Below are 21,520 nucleotides of genomic sequence, written 5' to 3'. Positions count from 1 at the left end.
TATATTGTCACTACAAACAAGTAGACATCAAACAATGTTTCATTTTCCTTCGTATCTAATTTTAGTTGTGAACTAAATAAAATAGTAATAGTTTTAGGGAGTAAATCGCTCGAGCCATCCATCGAGTTTTGTACATGGCTCCCGGTGGTCTTATTTTAAATTCATTTTCTGTATCTCCACCTAAAAATATGATAGGCAATTTTATCAACTCTTGATAGTCATATTAATAAGTTTAGCACGGTAAAAGTCAAGTAAATTTTCCAAGTTAGGGTACAGTTCGGAACAACTCCGCAGCTCCTCCATAGCACTGTATTTTAGTGGGATAGATCAGTTCATATATATGACGGCGGCAAGCAAAGGAAAGCATTTCTCTATCAAATTTTTGCTCAAGAATAGCGCAAGAACCACTTAAAGGACCTATTCTGGAAGCTGTAGTATCACAACAGATAGTTTTAACTTTGTCTTCGAGATTCCAATCTAAAACTGCCTTTGAAACAGCCTTTGTTTGTTCTTTTCCTGTGGAGTTATATAGTTTAGACTCAGCAATGAGTTGTTCCGTCACATCCATATAAAATAACTATAGATAAGCGATCTTCTTTTGATTTTTGAGCACTCAAAGCAGGCAACAGTTTCATATCCCAAGGTAAATTCACAACAAATGGTACCTCGTACTGAAAACCAATTTTTCCTCTTTCCTCGTGCTCCTTCCGCTTTTCGGTTCGAATTCTTTCAATTGAAGATTTACCTATGGGACATTCATCAATGTTACACCCAAGTGCGTCAATAGCAGCTTCAAGAAAAAACTCATAATCTCGTATACTTGGACACCTGTCCAATGCAGCAACTGATTTTGGAGTAATAAAATCGCTCCTCATTACATATTTACTTGTTCCAGGTTCTGATAATACTTGTTCCAGGTTCTGGAATACTTGTTCCAGGTTCTGATATATTTGTTCCAGGTGCTGATTTATATGTTTTAGGGAAATTTTCAGAATTAATATTTTCACTAGAGCTCGAAAAGGAATCTTCTTGTACATGCTCATACAATTCCGCCGATGCTGAAATGGAATCGTATTTAATGCGCCTGTTTTCATCTTTGACAGCTCAAAGTCGAGCCCTTTCCTCTTTGTCGGCAAGATTTTTTATCCACTCCACCTAAAGTGACCACGTCGGCTGGGCTCTGTTTGGAGTTGCAAGAAAATCCCATGTTCCTCTATTTTGATTAACTGAAATGCATCAGCATGTGCAATATTAAATAAATTGTTTAAATTACTCTAAAATTCTTGTTGGCGCTGCTTGAATACTACTTGCAGTGTCTTTGCATTTTTTTTAAGTCTCTGCAAATTTGATTTAGGTTTTTAAGTTTATTCACACAATTTGGCAACGATTTGGTGGGAATGCGTGCCTTTTCCCAAAAGATGATGCATTCCCGAATAGCGAGATTTGCACTTTCACTGATGGTTAAATTTTACTTCTCGAATGTTATAAAACAAAACAGACAGAACTTGTCCGTTAGAGGGAAGTTTGCAAACCCATAGTTTGCCTCCTATTAAAAATATCTCTTTTTTCAAACTTTACAATTCCACTGCCATGTTTCGTTCCCTATGGAAGGATTATACTGCGCTCGCTGACCGGAATGTTTGACGGTTTGTAAATTGCTACAGATAGGTCCCCCCCCTCCCCAAACATATGTTTTTCTGTTTTCATTTGTTTTCTGTGCACTATTTACAGTTGTTTTGAGCTTCGCAAAGTATCACGTCGCCAGTGTTCGCTTGCTTATGAATACACGTGCTATTTACACGTTTAGGTCTTTAGGCGCAAGTCGGCACGGGTTACCCTGCTTCAAATTGCATGAAACTTTTTTTACAACGGTTTTGATATAAAAGGAAAAAAATAAGAGGGTATGCGTTTAAAAAAAACGACTTTCATTTTTTTGGGACACCCTAATATATATATATATATATATAAACACTTATATACTCAGGTAGACACGAATATACGCGTACGTACTCGAGTAGGCACTTGCATACAAGCATATGATATACAAGTAAACAGGGTGAGTTTAAACTTTTGGGCTAATTATTAAAACGTGTTAGAGGAGAGGATAAGAAGCAAGAATCATAATGAACATATGGTCACAAACACAATGCTGACGCACTACATGCACGCAAAGCCAGAAACTGATGGATGCAAAACAGGTCACAAATTTATATCACACACAGAAAATTTTACACAACATTTTAGGTTTAAAGAAATTTTTAATGCGATTGATGAAATTTGTGACCTGCAACTATAATACATGTGCTTCGCAATCACAAAGCACTCTCTGTTGTAATAACGAGACTTTTAAAAAAGTTCCATCTGTCGCTGCGCCTTTGTTGCGACTACAGGCCGTAACTTTTAACAATTACTCTAAATATTTCTTAAAAACTAAAATGTTGGGTAAAATTATCTTTGTGTAACAAAATTGCGATTTGTTTGCATTCATCAATTTCTGGCTTTGTGTGCATGTAGCACGTCTGCTAACTTAAGTTCCTTATAATTCTTTGCTTCTTATTCTCCCCTCTCACACTCCTTAGATTTTTACCAAGTAGGCACGTGCACGCATGCATTTGATGCATACATGTATCTACTCATATATGAACGTGTTTACTAATGTTTACACACGACACGTATATACTCGTGTATACACACATGTGCTTGTGCATATACTTGTAATTATAAAAATAACAGAAATATACAAATATTAGGGTTGTTCATAATGGTTTTGCATCTATTTTTAACTATGACCACTTTACCCCATGCTATGACCACTTTCCCCCACCCCATGGGGTAAAGTGATCATAAATACTTAGGGAAAAGAAAGTGTTATAAAACTACTTAAATCAATATTTATTTTCCTAAAATCAGTGTACTGTGTTCTCTAATAATGCAATGTAAAATAAAAACAAAAAAAGTTTAAATATTTAAAGAATTTATTGTATGTATTATTCACATAAGTTGAAAACCTACGATTTTATGACCACTTTACCCCACCAGACCCTATCAGTTTTCCACATGGAAAACATTTTCCCCCGTTCATGATCTGTTTTTCTAAATACCAGGCAGTACTTTTCAAGTTCGAGTTATTTTTCCTGATGCTGATCTTTTATCATTACAGACACGAAAGAGTTAGCAAACCCTGGTTTGGCTTCTGAACTGTTTCTGAATCGGAAACAGTGAAAAGCAAATGCTTTACGTAGCGCACATTAGAGAAAAGAATGAATTGATATATAAACGTCAAGGACTTTGATCTATGCGCTACAATCCTAATTTATGCCAATGCGAGCAGGTAATGCAAGTGACAAAACTTGCAATTGGTTAATTGCTGTCAAATCATAAAAATTTAACATTAAGAAGAAATACTCAAAATGCGAAAATAAAAGACGGACGTTAAAAATTCATAATATTTTTACTTTCCTTTTGAACGCCAGCTGAGGAAATGGACTCTGTTTAATGCGAAAAGATTATGGTTCATGCGAGAATGTCCTTACGGGGAAAAAAAGAACTTATGAAACGAGAGATAACTTTCCACAAATCAAATATGTTCCACCATTTATTGAGTTCTTAATATTTAAAAAGAACGAGAGAGACTAAGAGAAAAATAATCTGCTGCCGTTTATTCATTCATGGCCCCACTAGATAGCGTTGGCACTTAACGGGCCTTGACAATGTATGACTTTTCTCTACTAAACCGATGCAGCTCATTCATCCAGCAATCTATGTAACATTTCAAAGTTTGTTTATTTTTGATTGGACGTCGCCCATTTTGACCGCAAGAGGTGCTGAACAGAACCCCTGCATCCATCAATCTATGGCAACGTAATGGAAACAGGGGTTCCCTGCAGTGCCTTCTTTGTTGCCATGAGTTTCAGCGATTCTCACGGCCTATAAGAATTAAGTGGGGCCATGATTCATTTTGATGCAAGGCTAAACTCTAGCAGCGAAACTCTCGTAAATGCTCATCCTTTGATAATCTATTGAAGCGATTCATTTTATTATTATTAAATGCTTTGAGTCCCGTATCGTAGAGTGCTGCGCGACTACCCCGTTTCATTTGATTTAAACATAGATGGTGGTGAATAAATCGAGTCGTTTCATTCTCATAAATGTAATTATTAAATGAGCTCCCAAACTGGATTTTGAACAATTTATAAATTATTTTTTAAAACCTTTACCTGGGATTGCTTCCTACACTGTTAAAAATTCAGAAAACTTTTATGGTAAATATTACTGTAAAGTGCAGTATGTACAGTACAGAAAAAATTTACAGTAATTTGTACTGAAAAAAATATGTGATTACAGTGCCAATTGATACAACTCGTGACTTACAGTGCGAAACAGAAAAAATTGTATTTCCCCTCGCTGGATGTAATACAACTGGTATGGTGGGGAGCGAAGCTGGCTGCCAATACGAAGGTCCCGAGATTGAACCTGTTGTTCGCATTTTGTGATACTTAATTCTCGTTTATTCTATCGTAAAATTATACAGTAAAATAGGATTTTACGGTAAAAGTTACTGGCAACATGGATGCCAGTAACTTTTACCGTAGAATTTTTAGATTTTTTTTAACATTGTATGTTAAATTGAATCCTTTAACAAAAAATCTGTTTTATCATAAACAACATTTTAAGAATTTCGGGTGCGATTTCATCTGTGTACAACATAAGTAAATATCCAGTAAAAGTGGGGTGCAGCTACTTTGATAATAATTGCTTACATTGTATTTTACATAGGCGAATGTTCCTTCGATAGAAATATGTGTAATTGGAGGAATAATACTGAAGCTCCTCCTCCACTACAAGAACTTGGATCTCACAGGACAAGTACCAAGTTTTCCAAGCAGGATCAAACTGCTCAAGAAGGATTGACATGGAGACTCGCATCGATTATCAGCAGACCAGCCAATCTTCAGGATCATACATTCCGCGCACCAAGTAATAATTCTATATCCAGAGATTTTTTTTTTTTTTTTTTTGGAACTTTCTTCTCGTTTTTACTATTCAATTGCTATTGTGAACCAGCGAGGTACCAAAGCATTAAATAACGGCTTACAAATAACAAAACAATTTTTCGAACAGTGTATTAATGAATATAACCTAATATAAATCTTTTTCATATGCTGCCTGTAACTCAAAGTACACGGCTCTTAAAACAGGGGTGCCCATCCACTCCAAGAGCACGCAATCCCTTACGCAAAAGTTTTAACTCAAAAAAAAAAAAGCAACCTCAAACTGCTATTCAGAGATTACAATACACTTAACAGTGTCTCTTTCACACGCAATTGAAATTGCTACTTATTGATTTAATAAGAAGAAGCGCTTCTATCATCAACCAGGAATTTTACATTTAAAATGTAGGTACACGAAATGTTTGCATTTCAATTATTAAAAGGGAAGTTGTTTTACACCCCTAAGATGGTTGTCTAATAAGAAGTAGATTAAAAGTGAACCACACTTAGGAAAGTAGATAGTTTCACCCATTAAGATCCAACTAGTTCTAGTAGTTTGTAGAAATTTGACACGATAGGCGTTGACTTTTGGAATTCCAAGAGAGCACCTAGCTGTAGATGTTATTGTTTTTTCTGAGAGCATGACTACTCTGCAGAAAAATTCCGAAACGTTACTGATTATTTCCGTTGAACGTTTATTGATTTAGCAAGTTTTTACCAATTTCCCTTTGAAAATTACGTATCTTTGTAAAAAGTTTCCTGAATTACAACAAGGTGCACGAATGCAGACTTCTCAATGTTGTGAAAAAAAATTTTAACTACCAGTTTAACGATTAACTGAGAGTATATATTAAGTGTATTCGGCTTCAACGCGATAACGGCCGTCCAGATCGACTAAATTTCCAATGGGAGTGAATAAGTCTCTGGATTCCTTAGCTATGCAAGGATTGCAGGCAAGTGAGATGCTTGGTACTTACTTGCGATTCTGTCTTAGCTTGGGACATGGTTGCAATAATGCTTTTGGAGCTTTCTTGGTACTTCTGGAAAGCGCCAAGCTATTATTTAAAACCTACTTAAATATTCTCTGAAAGTTAAAGAAATATGACTGACTTTGGGAAGTTTCTGCCTTATTTAGAAAGAGTAATTTCAGGAAGGTTACTGATTTTTATCGGAAAACGTTCCTGTTTTTTTTGCAAGATATGTTACTGGCAGAAATTGGGCACATCAGCTCCCCATTATTTTCCAGGAACGTTCCTGAATTGTTTTTACTGGGTAATGCACACAAAAGTAAATATTCGTCAAAATTAAATGCTCCATATATTGTCATCTAAATTTATAGCACAGACTACATTTAAATTAAAAAAAATACACTGTATTTTCTCAATATTACTTTAAATAAATAAAATTGCTTATTATTACACAAAAGTGAGAAATGCAATCAAAATGTTTTTCAATTCAAGTTTCTTATGGATAGGGCTATGCCATCTTTAAAAATTTCGATTAAGGTCACATGATATATTTTCAATCTCAGTCGGCACCTGTGATTGAAATATAAGGCCCTCCAATCAATTCATATAACATTTTTAACCACATATTTTAAATAGCAGATATTTTCTTTCATATGAATATTTTATTTTATTTTTTATTCATTTATTTATTTTTTTTTTTTTAAAGGTGAACTTAAAAAATCTTTTTTAATTTCTTCCCTTTAAGAATAGCTTTTAATTCATTTCAAAAAGCAGTGCATTAGATTATATGTAAATCAAAGTTTTTTTATTATTCGAACCCTTTTTGCCGAATTGAACTACTTCTGTCAAGTATAACTTTTGAAATGTGCTATCGAATGCCTCCAGCATTTTTTTTTCTTCTTAACCTATAGTCTAATGCGATTTTTTTATAGATATTTCTTTATTTTTAGCAACATACTGCAGTGGAATAAATCAGAAAAGCAAAGATAACTGAAAGCTCACTTTCGTTCTGCGTTGAAAAAACAGACTAATTTTTAGCACTGAATGGACAGAAAAATTTGTCATGGTAAAATAACCAAAGCAACCTTTCGCCACAATGAGGAACCTGCATGGTTCTGGTAATCGCGGAACGTTGATTGATTTGAATAGTCTTCTACTTAAAACTCCCAAAAATCAACTCAGTTTTTAAAAAATCGACTTGGATTCTTCAAAATTACAGCTTAAAATTAGCTAAAAACGGAACGCAGCTCACGTGGCAAAAAGAGGAGGAGCATGCACAACGTCAAGATTCAGTTCCTGGGTTACAATAGAACTAGAGCCCCTTGAAAAGGACAGGCTGACTTATCCGACATTTTGGTTCCAAGGCAAAATTGGATCCAACCTCGTTTCTAGTATTTATAAATAGGTTATACAGTGGTGGACAAAATTATAGACTCAATTTTTTTTTCTTTTGTTTCAATTATAACATGACTCAGTTTAAATTATTTTCATTGAAGTTAAGATGAATAGTTGAAAAAATAGTTCTAAAATTAGTACATCTTATCACCTACATTAAAAAATTCATGAAATTAGAAAATTTGCAAATTTAATATTTTATCATTACGTGAAACCTGGACAAAAGTATAAACTCAAAAGTAAAAAATCCAGGATTACGAGAAAGTTTCGTTCGAAAATGTTAATTTAACGCCATAGAATGAATGAATGTTGCCATCAGTGATTGCTAAAAGTTTTATTTCTGGAAATTAATGAGAAACATATAAATGCACCGCTGGACAAAATTATAAACTCATTTTTTTTAAAAAATTCTCTGTAATGGTTTCGGCTGGTTTCTCTCAGCATGGTAAAACAGGATTGGCTTTTCTCAATGGAAGACAGAACGCTGAAGATTACCAATTAATACTGGAAGATCATCTCTTACCTTTTGCTCATCTGATTCCTAGAAGTAACTGGTTATTTCAGCAAGATAACGCGAGTGTACACACAGCGAAAAGTACAAAAGAATGGTTCAAGCTCTGGGATATCAAAGTTATCAAATGGCCAGCTCGTAGTTCGGATCTCAATCCGATTGAAAATCTTTGTTGGACCATGGTTCGCAAAGTTTATCATGATGGGCACCAGTACCAAACCGCAGAGGAATTAAAAGGGCAATACTTTCAGTATAGAACCATATGCCACTGCAGCTGTTGGAAACTCTTGTGAAATCTATTCCCAGCCGCATATTCGAAGTAATTTAGAAAAATGATGGCCCAACTCGTTTATAAGAGTGTAGTTTACACTGATGGCTAGATTTAAAGCAGTGTTAATTTTTAAAACTTTTCAAATATTGATTTTTTTTTTCAATTTATTCATGTTAATAGCAAAATTACATTTTCATAAATCTTTGCTTTTGATTTACTAAAGTAATTGCAAATGTAAATTAATTAAACTCAAAACAAAAATAATTAAAATTTTATCAGCTTATAATTTTGTCTATGCAGTATCGTAAGTTTGTAATTTTGTAATTCAGCATTGGTTATTTTTTGGATATTAACTGATTAAGTATTTGAATACAATTCTACCAAACTTCAGAGTTTCTTAGTTTTGAGTTGATACTTTTGTCCAGGTTTCATGTGCTATTAAGATATAAAAGTTGAGAATTTTTTTAATGAAAATATTTATTTTATAAAGTTTTTGAGTTATACTGAATTTAGGATTATTTTAGTGATTATTATCTTTACTGGAACATTTTTTTTAACTGAGTCAAGTTATGATTGATAAAATGAAAAAAAAAAAGAATGAGTTTATAACTTTGTCCAGCGGTGCATTTATATGTTTCTCATTAATTTCCAGAAACAAAACTTTTAGCAATCACTGATGGCAACATTCATTCATTCTATGGCGTTAAATTAAAATTTTCGAACGAAACTTTCTCGTAACCCTGGATTTTTTACTTTTGAGTTTATACTTTTGTCCAGGTTTCACGTAATGATAAAATATTAAATTTGCAAATTTTCTACTTCCATGAATTTTTTAATTTAGGTGATAAGATGTACTAATTTTAGAGCTATTTCTTCAACTATTCATCTTAACTTCAATGAAAATAATTTAAACTGAGTCATGTTATAATTGAAACAAAAGAAAAAAAAATTGAGTCTATAATTTTGTCCACCACTGTATTATTCACTGGTTGCTATGTCGTAAAACAATTGATGATAAGTTGAGCAAAATGTCACTTAAGGTGAATCTAAAAAGATAACTTAGTTCACTAATTCAACAGAAAGTCATCGGGAAATGTTTACTGTAATAAACCTCATTTTTACACATTATTTGTTGTTAATTTGTATGAATTAAATCGTCTTTATCTACAAAATAAAATAACCAAACATCAATCAGGCAACACATCTAAAGCTTATATACCAGTTTTCTGCAATAAGACTTTTGTAAAAATACTGTTTTTTTTGCCTGACAATTTTGGAACCAAAATGTCAGATAAGTCAGCTCCCCATATATAGGAGCCTTAAATAGAACCGGTTCCAAAGAAGTCGAAACGAAGGGGATAGGAGCCGAGCGCAGTGTGATTTGCCGTTGTTTGTTGAAAACAAATGTGCTATTATTTTGATCTTCAGAAGAGGAAGAGGTGTCAGGTGTATATCTTAGCTGAATCACCCACCCTCAACCCCCGAAATTCCGACAACAAGAAAACTTACTTTGAATTGAACATCAATATTTTATTCACAAGTACATTACTTCAAATTGTTTACACAATAAATTAAATACAGAGCATTTATTGACCCTCTATATGTCATGGGCTTACGGTTTATTCACAACCCCCCCCCCCCCTTTGAAAAAATCATTTTGAGCTGTACATCATTGACTAATTCAAAATAAAATCACTTTAAAGTAAAATTTAAAAAACAATAAAGAAAACAAAAATGAAAGATTTATTTCCATATTTATGGATACCACTCAGAATTTTACAAACTAGACCAGTGCCAGTGACTGCAGGGCCTAATTAACTAAAATTGAGGCCAAGGCCTACAATGCTTTGGAAGCACCCCCCCCCCCCTCTATTCTATCACTTTAAGTCAACGCAAAATAATGTTTAACATTTACTTAAAACATTATTGATGATTTTTTTTTCTTTTTTCATTTTCACAAAAATACATGATTTTTTAATGTTGTCATTGGTTTTTTAAAAATTCGAAGCCCCATAGGAAGATTGACCCCAGGCCCAGGGCCTAGTAGACGTGTGCATTAATCAGGCCTGAGTGACTGTCACAGCTTGCAAAAGATGCTGACATTCATAAAACAGTATTTGTGTTCATTAATGAGGCAGAGCAAATTAACACTACTTGCCATTTTAGCCATGAAAAATAATGACACTCAAAAAATAAATTAAGAAGATATCAAACAAATTTCTAGTGTCAAGCTAGGCAGATACCTCTCCCCGCATGGAATATGGGGGAATAAACCTTCTTAATTTAATACTTTATAACATTAAGCAGATATCAACTTTACTGTTCTCCATCTTTGTTTGTCAAATTTACGCGCTTTTTTTTTCCTAATGGGGTTGTTTCCATCAGTCAAAAGTATTACTTTTAATAACTGAAGTTTATAGAACGAAAAAGAAATAACACAGAGCCGGGAAAATCTTTTATTTTCAGAATGTTAAATTTTTAATTAATATTTCAAAACGTCCGATTTTTAAATCAAGGCGTAGTCTTTATGACATCAAAAGTGATGAACTTTGGCGCGTACTCCACTCGCGCGCTGAATGTTTACGCTCGCTGTCTAGCACGTTTCCAGTTTATAATTCAGAAGCGAATTAAATATTGTGCTCTGTGGTAATGGCATCAGTGAATGATATTTCATCACTTGTGATGTCATGTGCAGAAGCGTAAAAAAAGGAAATTGAATCTACGCACCGATTAAAATATTTTTTAAGAATATTAAACTTTGTCAAATTATTTAAAAAATGGTCAAATCCTATGTTTTTAAGCATGCTCTTTCAGGAAAAAATATTTCTTATAAACTTCGGAAACAACTCCATTCTCTTTATATCTTTTTTTTTTATTTTGGCCAGGTCAAATTAATATTATTGATCTGAAAAATAACACGTAATGTGTTAGGTTAATTAATATTCATTATTTTTGCGCTTTTAAATGCTTATACATGTTTTCAGATTGATTTAAATGCGTAGTGAATTAATTTTTGATTGCTTCTTTTATATCTGATGTAGTGACATTTTATAGATAAATATAATTTAGTTTTTTAGCAGTATTCCTTTTTTTCGAAAATTGTTTTTGAAAAGCTAACACTTAATAAACATAAATAAAAGTTTCATTTGCTGCTTTTTTAATATTAACTACCCATATAATTCAGATTTTTATTCATTAACAATTAAATTACGAAGACGTTCGTCTATTGTGCATTGATGTTACAGCGAACCAGTTTAATTTTTCTGGTCGCATGGAGGGGCAGGGGGGGGGGTAACGTCACGTCTTCGTACGACCCGGGTTTTGGACGCAGAAGTTAGAGCAGAGGAAAGTAATACAAATTAATAAATGAAAACTATATTAATCTTTATTGTAACTCCTTTCGAATTTTCTACTTCTTTCAATATGTTTTTAAGTAAAAAGGAAATATGATTTTAAATTTAAAATTTTTGAGAATTTATCATTTTTTCAATACGTTTCTTCCTCATTTTTATTGTTTGCTCCTAAAGTATTTTATTTATTCATTATTATTTTTATTCATGAATTTTGCAGACTAAAGATGCAAATAATTCAAAAAGCCTCTTCATTTTTTTTTTAATCTTAAAAATTACTCAAAATTCAAATCGAGACTTTTGATTTCAATAATTGTTTTGAATGCAATAGTTGAAGCAGAGCAAAATGAAATAAATCAATACATGAAAAATAACATTCTATCCTCAAAGAAAATAAACTCGTTTCAATTCGAAGAATTAAAAAAAAAAAAGGAGAAGTGATCAGGGATAGCTTTTGTAAAAAGTAGAACAATTTTATATAATTAATATACATCTCTGTTATTTTCTGTTAAGTAACTTTTGCAACAGAAGAGTGAATAACACAGTTTAGTTTTCTCCCTCTCTCTCTCTCTTTTTAATAGTGTTGATGGCATTGCACTATTTTTATCTCTTGATACTCTAAAAATATTCAACTTGTTATGTAAGACGCTGAATATTTGCAATGAGATACAATCTAGTACTTGCAGTTCGGCAGTTTGTGCGTGGAGCCATCTTGAGAATGCTAGCGATGTTCTATACACGCACGTGCGTCCAGTGCCAGAAGGAGCGGGGAGCGGGAATGAATCTTGACGTCATCACCGGAGATGGGAAAACGAAGGGGGCGGGGCTAATCGGGAGACTTTAAAAATTAATTTAGAAAGTAACATTGTCCCTAAAAGATTGCCCTCACAAAATCAGTGTAAGCATTGCTTAGACTGATTCTCATGAATAATACCTGCCCAATTTAGAGAGGAGAGTGTTTAATAAACGAACCTGGCTGGTGAAGGCCGCGCTGCTCTTCAGCTTTCTTCCCCTTAAAATTCGCACTCGTATGAAAAGTGTACAATTACATTGATATTACTCTAGTTTTACCTCTCATGTTACCTTTCCATGATTTAACATCTTACTCTATTTAATGTCTCATACAATTGTTTCAAATGCTAAATATACTAATAGCAAGAAAAAAATAACTTTATTTTGTTTATTTTCCAGCCGGCTACGTTTTCTTCGACATATTTAATCAGGCCTCTGCCCAAAACCCAATTCTTCGTAGCCCTGATTTTGTAGCTACTCAGAACGATGCATTTTGTTTGAGTTTTTGGTTTGCACCTTTTGGTCGAGGAGAAGCTACCGCGTTGAGCGTCATTCGAGTTGAGCTGAATCCTCCTGAAGGAGAAAAGGAGCAACGACTCCTGATTTGGAAGATGGCAACCAAAAAATTTGATACATCAAGACCAGATTGGATGTATGGACAAGTCACAGTGGCCACTTTAACAGCATATAGAGTAAGTTATATGCAATGTATTTTCAACAACATTCCTTATCAATTGCTACAAAAAATTCATTTCCAGCAAAAAGCTGTCTGCATGTCACTGAATTTGTAATTGAGTGAAATAATTTAGTGTTGTTCAGCAATGAAGGAAAAAAAAATCCAAAGAAATGACATAACTTTTATATGACTAAAAAACTTGCAAAAAAAATTTCAGCTAATATTTTAATGAGGAGCAGAGCCTCGTTTTGCCCTATTGTTTGCCTCTAAACGATTAATTCAGATGTACGAAGGGCAAAACGATTATATTAACTGAAAAAGGTGGAGATAAACCAGGACCATGGAGTCCGACTGATTTTGGAGTGAAAGAGTGAGTTGGGAATCGAAGGCTTTTAATTTCTATGAGTCGTTACCTCCGAGTTCGCAACTCTGCTAGAGCTACAAAGTCAGAGACGCAGGGACTAAACTTACAGGAGTTGAAGTCTTAGAGCATGAATAAGTAAATAGTGGGAGCAGATCCAATCATTTGCTTAGCAAAAGCTGAGGTAAAGACCCAAGTCATGTGACTCAACAGCGACTAATGGTTGAGACGTTTTGCATGAAACTAGCGAAAGAAACCTAATTTCTTCCAACGCTTTGCTTTAAAATCTCTCATGTGACTTGGGGTATTTGCTTCACGAATGAAAGTCTTCACTCCCTCCATTTTATCTCTTCTCAATGGTTGGGATCGGTCATTTTTTATCCGATTCCTCAGCTGTGGGGAAAACACTCTTGAGGAAGATCATGCATGTTTACACAATAATTTTCCTTCATTGCAAATATGGCGATCAGTATAGTTCTAAACGCCATTGACTCAGCTTGACTGGAGTCGAAGGGGGGGGGGAGTTAAAACCCCTCCCCGAACTCCAGACATTAACGCTGCACAAATCCTTTTTAGGGGAAACCTAGGGAGAGAATGCATACCACTTTTATAATTTAAAATCCAAGTAGATGTGTCAACTCCATTAAAAATTCCAGTTAAATATCTTTGAAATTTAGGAAGATATCGGCACCTAATGAGCCGAATTTCAATTAGTCTCGCGTTTATGCATGAAAACATACGAACACAGATATTTTTGAAAGAATCACGTGAATATCAGTGATACTTTTACGAAAATTATTGCACATAGTAAATAACTTATGTCTGAAATTTACAGCTTATTCTCGGCTGTGTACAATGAAAAAATTCGAAATAACGTTTTCCTTTACATAAATTTGTACCTGGTGCCCCTAAATGAATGGGTTACGTTTATTTTTGATAGAAAATAACAGCTTTAGCATACTTTTTATGTGGAAAAAGTTTCAGAGCAATTCATCTCTTATTTCTCGAGAAATCCGTAAGAATGTTATTTTTTTGAAAGTGTCCCAATATGTTTGGTTACATCGTCGCCTGCAGAGCAACTAAGACTTACTTCTAATCCCAGAAATAGCACTAAGATGTCCAACTGTTGTTTTGAGGTGACAGTGACGCAGCGAAGGGGGGGGGGGTGAACCCCCCCCGCCCCCCCCCCAAGGTCATTGGTTTTAACATAAATGCAAATTCTAAATACAGAAGTTTAAGCACGTTAAAGGGCTGTTTTTGATCAAAAAAAACCTTCCGAAGGTACATTTGCTCAAATGATCCTTTTCAGAAGGTAATTTTTGATGAAAAAAAACCCTCCAGAAAGTATTTTTTGATCAAAAAAAACCCTCCAGAAGGTTTTTTATCAGAAAAACCCCTTCCAGAAAGTATTTTGGCCAAAAAACCTCTCCAGAAGGTATTTCTGACTGCGCTAGTGTGAGGTGATGATATAATGTGCATAACTTGGTCGACTCCCACAGATATAGCCGTAAAGTAAACTCTATATAACGATTTATGTTAAAAACTTGTATAATGTTTTTTACGAGTAATATATGGTTTTTCAACTTCGTCAATAAATAAATTTTATCGTAAAATATTGTTCATTTTTTATTTGTGTTAATCCCTTGAATAGCTAAAGCGTAAGCCTCTCAGAAAAAATTACATTGTCCCTACTTCACTTTAATCTTTTTAATGTGTTTTATCATCAAAGGTGGAATTCGAAGGTGAAGCTACCGATGGTGGATTCGCTTTGGATGATGTAACATTTTATGATGGCAACTGCCAAAGTAAGAACTTGCCTTACGTCCTGTTATATTTCCAAGAAATATTTTGTTACAGTTTAAGAATCAATGTAATGCTTTTGAAGAAAAATATCACTGAGCGAAAGATATTCAGTAGATAATGGCTGACCGCATTTTTTATCTAATCTAAAAAAAATGTCAATTAACTTTTTAGTTAAGTTTCCAACTAATGCTCGGCAAGAGTTTAAGAATTCAAAATTCAGACAAAAAATAATTCTTCCCATCGGAAATGTATTGACCGTTCATAGTTCTACATCATATAAATAACTAAATACTGTACAAATAATTATTTCAATGCATGGCGCTGTCGTTAATATTGCTCATTATTTATCTTTTGTATTAAAAGTATAAATGAACATTAACAAATAATACTGACGCATTAATGTTTTTATTTATAAGTGTAAAACAATATTTTTCCTTTAACAATACTCTGTTGCATGTCTTTTATTTGTCTCGAATAGTTTTGCGTACTATTTGTGATACACGTATTATAGCTTCAAAATCAATCGCTTAAATTATTTCCATAAGATATAATTGAAAGCAACGACCATTAATGGCTATGATTTTTCTCTATCTATCCTTGCGTAAATACTGTAAAGCAATTGTAAAAAGAATTGCTAAGCTGAAGAATTCGGAATAATTTCAGAACTATCTTGTTGTGTTGAGGCTCAGTTAAAATGGCATGGATCATTTTAATTAACACAGGAAGCTTTCCTGTGACAATCTGCTAATAATCCTTTCTCTCTCTTTTTTTTTTTTTTTTTTAGCTCGCCCTGAGAGAGCACATGTTGAACCTCCGCCCTCAGAGAAATTCTAATAAGAAAATTCCTGGAACATATAGCTGCCTCTACGTTGCCATTTACTGCCAGAAAAAACTATTTTTCTTATTTCTGAACGAAAGAAAGAAAATTAGTGATAAATGTTTTAATCATTTTCTTTCCTATATAAAGTTTGCATTTTTAAAGTTGTATTAAATTGTTTCAGTCTATATTTTATGCATAATATCTCAAATTTCGCTTCAAAACTTCCAAAATATACTTGTAAATCAGTTAAACTTTTGCAGCATAAAAGGGAAAGAAATGTTTATATCAATGTCAAATACTTGTTGTTCAACATTAGATGAGAACTAAGCAGTTGCTACAGATGAAAATGTTTATTATTATTATCATTATTATTATTATTACGCAGAATGTAGACATTCAACGCTGATGTTTCATCAATTTAAACTTTTTTTTTTTAATTTTATTTATTTTATTTTTTGAATGCTACATTATCCTTTTGAAAAACAACGCATATTCTAGATCCTTGGAACGTTAATTAGCTGAAATTTTATGACTTTAAGGCATTTGTTGAAATAGAAAAGATCTACTGAATGCTAAATCCAATGCATTCATTATTCAACATTATGGTCTTCACTAAATGTATTCTATATGTTTTTAAAAGGCAAAAGATTCGACCTCTTAAGACTTGCTAAACAGCTATTTGCATCCTTGGAAATAAATGTAGTTATTTAAATAATATTTCAATTATGCCACAATAAATGCTCGAAATATCTCTATACTCCACATTTAAAATTTACTTACTTTTTATTGCATTAATTGTTATTTATTTTGATATCCTTGAATTGTTTACTTGCACTTATCTTGCCAATAGGAAATAATCTTCAGCTTTGGTTTGTTGTGAAAATAACGTACTGTTTTTGACCTAACTTCTTTTAATCGTCCGCAAACAAACATTTTTTTTTTAATAGAGAAAGAGAGAGAGTAAGATAAAAAGAGATCTTGATCTCGTTTTCTGTTGTGATAAAGGCATTTTGCTTTAAAACAGATCTGATATTTTTCTCAAACTTGCATTGCTTGGGGTGTTTCGTACAAAAAATTATATCCTGCAAAGATGTCCTGAAACATTTTGTAGTAAAAGTGTATCTTTGCTCAGGATAAATTTTTTAGTTGAAATTTTTAGTCTTATAGAGTAAAACATGTATTAAATTCAAATCTCCGCTTCAGATTATAAAAAATGAAAGATATAGCAGATTCTCGTTGCAACGACTCCTTAGTTTGAGACTGCCGATTTATGAGATTATAAAGAAAGACGACTATACCAAATAGCCGAAAAAGATCATTTTGAGGCTAAAATCATACATTTCTCAGGTAGTTATGCAAAAGAACTTTTTAGTAGTCACAGACAACGTAAGAGGATCTCTGTATTATGTGTCAATTCAACACAATTAGAGGATCCAAATCAAAATTGAAATAAGTGCGAGACAAATATATTCTGCTTAGATATGAATGAGTGCCAAAATTTGGAAGACAAGAAACACGGAGAGAAAAAATAAAATTGAATTGTAAAATAGCTAAGAGTAATTATGTATTACTTCATGGTATGACTTGTTTATTTCAAAATTCGACCGTTTGAACCTCACATGAGGCTCTAATTTCATGTATTATAACAATAATAAAATATTATATAGCATGGTTTTCTTTTTCTTGATAATATAAATGCATTTAAAACATACAGAGGAACTTCAGATTTTTATGGAATAGTACAGTTTTTATTTGAAGACTTTTCTCAATATTTAATTGATTTTATAGACTTTATTTAAACTAAAAACTGATACACTAATTTTAACTGGTTCGAACTATTTATGCAACGAAAAAAATCTTTTTTTCTAAAACTTTTCTCTACTCACTGAATAAAAAAAGAGTAATGCTGAAAAAATAGACAATTAAAAGGAATATGAAGTGGGAGAGCGAAAATAAGTAAAAATGAGTTGAACTTGCTGAAAAACAATTGTTAAATTATATAATTATTATTAAATTTACAACTACAATCAAACTTTGTTTACTTCTGGTGGGATAGCTTAGGTTTTGTTAGATTTTTTTTTTTTTTTTCTTTTAGAGAATTTTCCCTTAGACTTCATGTTGTATTTTGGCTGTTTCTTAGCACTAAAACTTGTTTTAAAACTTATTTTTATATGAAGAATAAGTATTGAGGATACACTAGTTTACATCTTCTTTTGAATGCCTTTTCCGGTGGTGGCACTTTAATCTCGAGCGTTCCAATTCCATTGCAACATTCCACGCACCAATTTGAAACAAATAAGCTCACAACCAGACACATTTTTAACACCTCTACATTTGCAAGCTTATTTTACTCCACCGAAAATCAAAAATACGACTCTCAAGTCTCAAAAATTTAGTCACGTGTGTTTTCAGGCATTGTATTTTAAACAAAAAAAAAATAGCATCCTGGAAAAGAAGGGGGAGGGGGAACAATTGAAAATTTTAAAATATTGCAGCATTTCAATGTTTTTCTTTTTTTTTTGTAAAAATGTCAAACTGTCCAATGTTAAAAATCAAAATAGTAGGCATCTCTTATTCTATCCCCACCATCTTCCAATTCATCGTCAGTTGGTTTTATGGAAATTATCTCTATTATGTATATTTTACACCTCTAAAACGAATTTCACTTCTAAAAATTGTCAAGGAGTATTTTCAAGTTTAGTAAAAATAACCCTATCGACAGGGTCTACAGTTAAACGTTACAGAACTCTTAAGAGGGGTAGGGTGCATCCTGAAGACTAGAAATCATATAGTATAGCAATGCGGGATCGGAAATGCTTTCCTAAAAAGGTGATGTACACAGGAGCATCGGCGGCTCGTACGGAGGGGCAAGGGACGCAATTGCCCCCTTACTTTTAAAAGTAAAGGGGCTTTTATATGTTCAAAATTAACGATCGATCGAAAAATGATAAAATTGATCGATTCACGTGTTTAAAGAAAGAAGAACAGACTTAATAAATGTGGTATTTATATTGTTTTCAACTAATTATTTCATAAAAAATAAAATAAAGCTTTAAATTGGAACAAAAAGTCTAACATGGCAATCTGTCCCGATTTTTTTTTTTTTTTTTTTTTTTTTTTTTTTTTTGAGGTTATTTGATCAATAATAACGTTAAACTTCAATTCATAAAAAACGTCAGCTGTAAGTGCACCCCCTACCAAACCTGCCCTCCTCTCCCCCAACCGGCATGTTCTTTGAGCGCCCCCCCCCCCCCTCTTTTTTTGTGCACCAGCCGCCTATCCACCGAAATACCATAAAGAAATGAGACCATAAGCGAAAAATCTTTTTAATAATACTTGTAAAAAAACAAAGGGTGCATGAGTCAAAGTAAGTGTTTGTAGTTTCTTCCACAGGCTACTATGCACACATCACATCTTCACCGTATGGAGCTTCGAACAGTCTGGAATGCACCCGGCATATCTCAAATTTTTCGGGTCGGGAAAGCATTTCCGACTCCGCACTGCTATATGATTTCGAGTCGTCAGGATGCGTACCACTCCTCTTAGGAGTTCTAAAACATTTAATTGAGACACCCTACATATTTCTGCTTACAACTATACAAAAACAGACATCAGCTGAACAATGACCATTGAATGAAAAACGACAGCTCTCTTAGTATAGCTTTGTTTCTCCAGAAGCTGGAGTCAAATCTGCCATTCCAGTGCTACAAAGCTGCTTTGACGAAATTTGAAAAAAACGAAATAATAGGAAAAAAATTTATCTTTCATTTTCAAAACTTATTTGTTCATATTTGTTCATTTATTTGCTTTGGCAAAGGTACTGAAGCGTTGCGAAAAATTGTCAGGCTGCTAGGATAATATTTAGTAGCGAATTGTGCTAGAAACTGGAAGTAGCAAATATAATAGTGCTTGATCGTCCTCTAACTTGAACCTCCGACAAATAATGACGCAATGTTTCAATAATTATCAATTTCTTATTTACAACATTACTTTTTCTCTAGATTGTTAAGTCCAGTTTTGAGGCTCGTTAGAACCATGAGCAGTGGACTGCACGTTCAGTGCAACTTTGAAAGTTTGTAACAATACGAAACACGTTAATATAATAATTATAAGCTTATTTCTTTTTTCAATCTTTCGTACATGACGGAACGCTAATTAAAGTGTTCCAGTCTTCTCTTACATTTGAATTAAATCAAAAAGATATGACTCGCAAGCCGCCACTAGATGTACTCCAAATCAGATGCCAATGCTTTTATTTATAAAAAATTATTTCAGCTCATTTTTATTTATTTTTCTTTTAGAAAGTTAATATTCAATTTCAATCACTTTGACACACATTTTAGTGATTCAAAACGCTCATTCTTTACGCATATATGCAGAAGTACTGAAATTAGAAGCAAAACATGAGATAATGTTTCACATATCGTATCAGGGTGCAAACAAGGAATGTTTAAAAACAAAAAACATTAACTGAAAAAGCAAATGGCGACAGCTTCTTTTCCTGTAGGCAACGGCGTATCCAGCCATTGCCGTGATCAAGCTCAACATGGAAGGGGAGCAGTGCAGCTAGGTCCGTCATTTGACAGTAAGGTGCCGGGTTAATCCTTTCTCTTTCAGATTTTGGAAACAATAATTATTTTATGCACATATTTTGTTCCTTTCTATAAAATGCATTGGTCATATACTCCCTCCTCCTCCCCCGGAATATTTTGAATTGGCGGATCTGGCGAAGAAACTTTTTTTAATTTAAACTTTTCACGGTGTATGTAAGTGGTGTATGTAAGATTCCTTCAATAGAATATTAAGGCTTCTTTTATTTATTTACTCTTTACACCTAGCAATATGATAAACAAGTGACAGTTGAAAGGAAATCTAAAAACAGTTAGTGCAACTAACCAGGGGAATGCACAGGGGGGAAGAAGGGACCCCTGTTGGCCCGAGCCTGAAGGGGACACAATATTTTTAAAACTAGGGGTGAGACATTGGGGTAAACAATATGGAGGGGTGCTCGAAAAAGTCATTTGTGATGGGCCCCAAAATTTCTGTGCACGCCCCTGCAACTAACTCAGTGTGCTGATAAGCGTCACGTTTAAAATAATGACGACTGTAAGGGGGAAAAAAAAACAAATAATTCAAATCGATGAGTAACAATTTTGAATGAATTAATTATTATGGAATAAGGAATAAATAAAACACATTAAGATAAGATGTTCTTTTCCGATATCAAAAGAAATGAACGAATCGACACAAAAATGTCCGAGAATTTCGCCGAATGTCTAGGGTGTAGGGTGTCTAAGGCCTAGGGTAACACCGCGAGCGCTCGGAAACGCTTGCGGGGTTACCCTAGGAACGCTTGTGATACCAGTGACGTCACCTAACCGCGTTAGGAAACGCTGCGGCGGTCAACTTGGTAGCAACCTGTCACATCGCTGTCCGGACGTGGTTAGCGAGATCACAAACGTCACGAAGTCTGTATTGGCCAATCCGGTCGTGTTTCATGTTTTGATGGTAATGCACGTGACTTTCCCATCACAAACGTTACGCTTTGATTGGAGCGTCGTTTGCTGCTGAACAAGAACTAC

At 33.6% G+C, this 21,520-nt stretch overlaps 1 protein-coding gene across 1 annotated transcript in view; it reads left to right on the top strand.

The window, feature by feature from the left end:
- Window positions 1–15,952, top strand: part of LOC129231683 (MAM and LDL-receptor class A domain-containing protein 1-like) — a 52,443-nt gene extending 36,491 nt beyond the window's left edge. Inside the window, exons 15-18 of the mRNA XM_054866046.1 lie at window positions 4,777–4,977; window positions 12,678–12,970; window positions 15,045–15,120; window positions 15,903–15,952. Coding sequence (XP_054722021.1) covers window positions 4,777–4,977; window positions 12,678–12,970; window positions 15,045–15,120; window positions 15,903–15,952 — 620 coding nt within the window. The remainder of the gene's footprint in view (window positions 1–4,776; window positions 4,978–12,677; window positions 12,971–15,044; window positions 15,121–15,902) is intronic.
- Window positions 15,953–21,520: the final 5,568 nt, after the last annotated feature.

Source organism: Uloborus diversus, chromosome 10, assembly GCF_026930045.1.
Source record: "Uloborus diversus isolate 005 chromosome 10, Udiv.v.3.1, whole genome shotgun sequence".
Taxonomy (NCBI): Eukaryota; Metazoa; Arthropoda; class Arachnida; order Araneae; family Uloboridae; genus Uloborus; species Uloborus diversus.
Note: the sequence above shows the minus strand (reverse complement) of the source record. Positions and strands in the feature narration are given on the sequence as shown.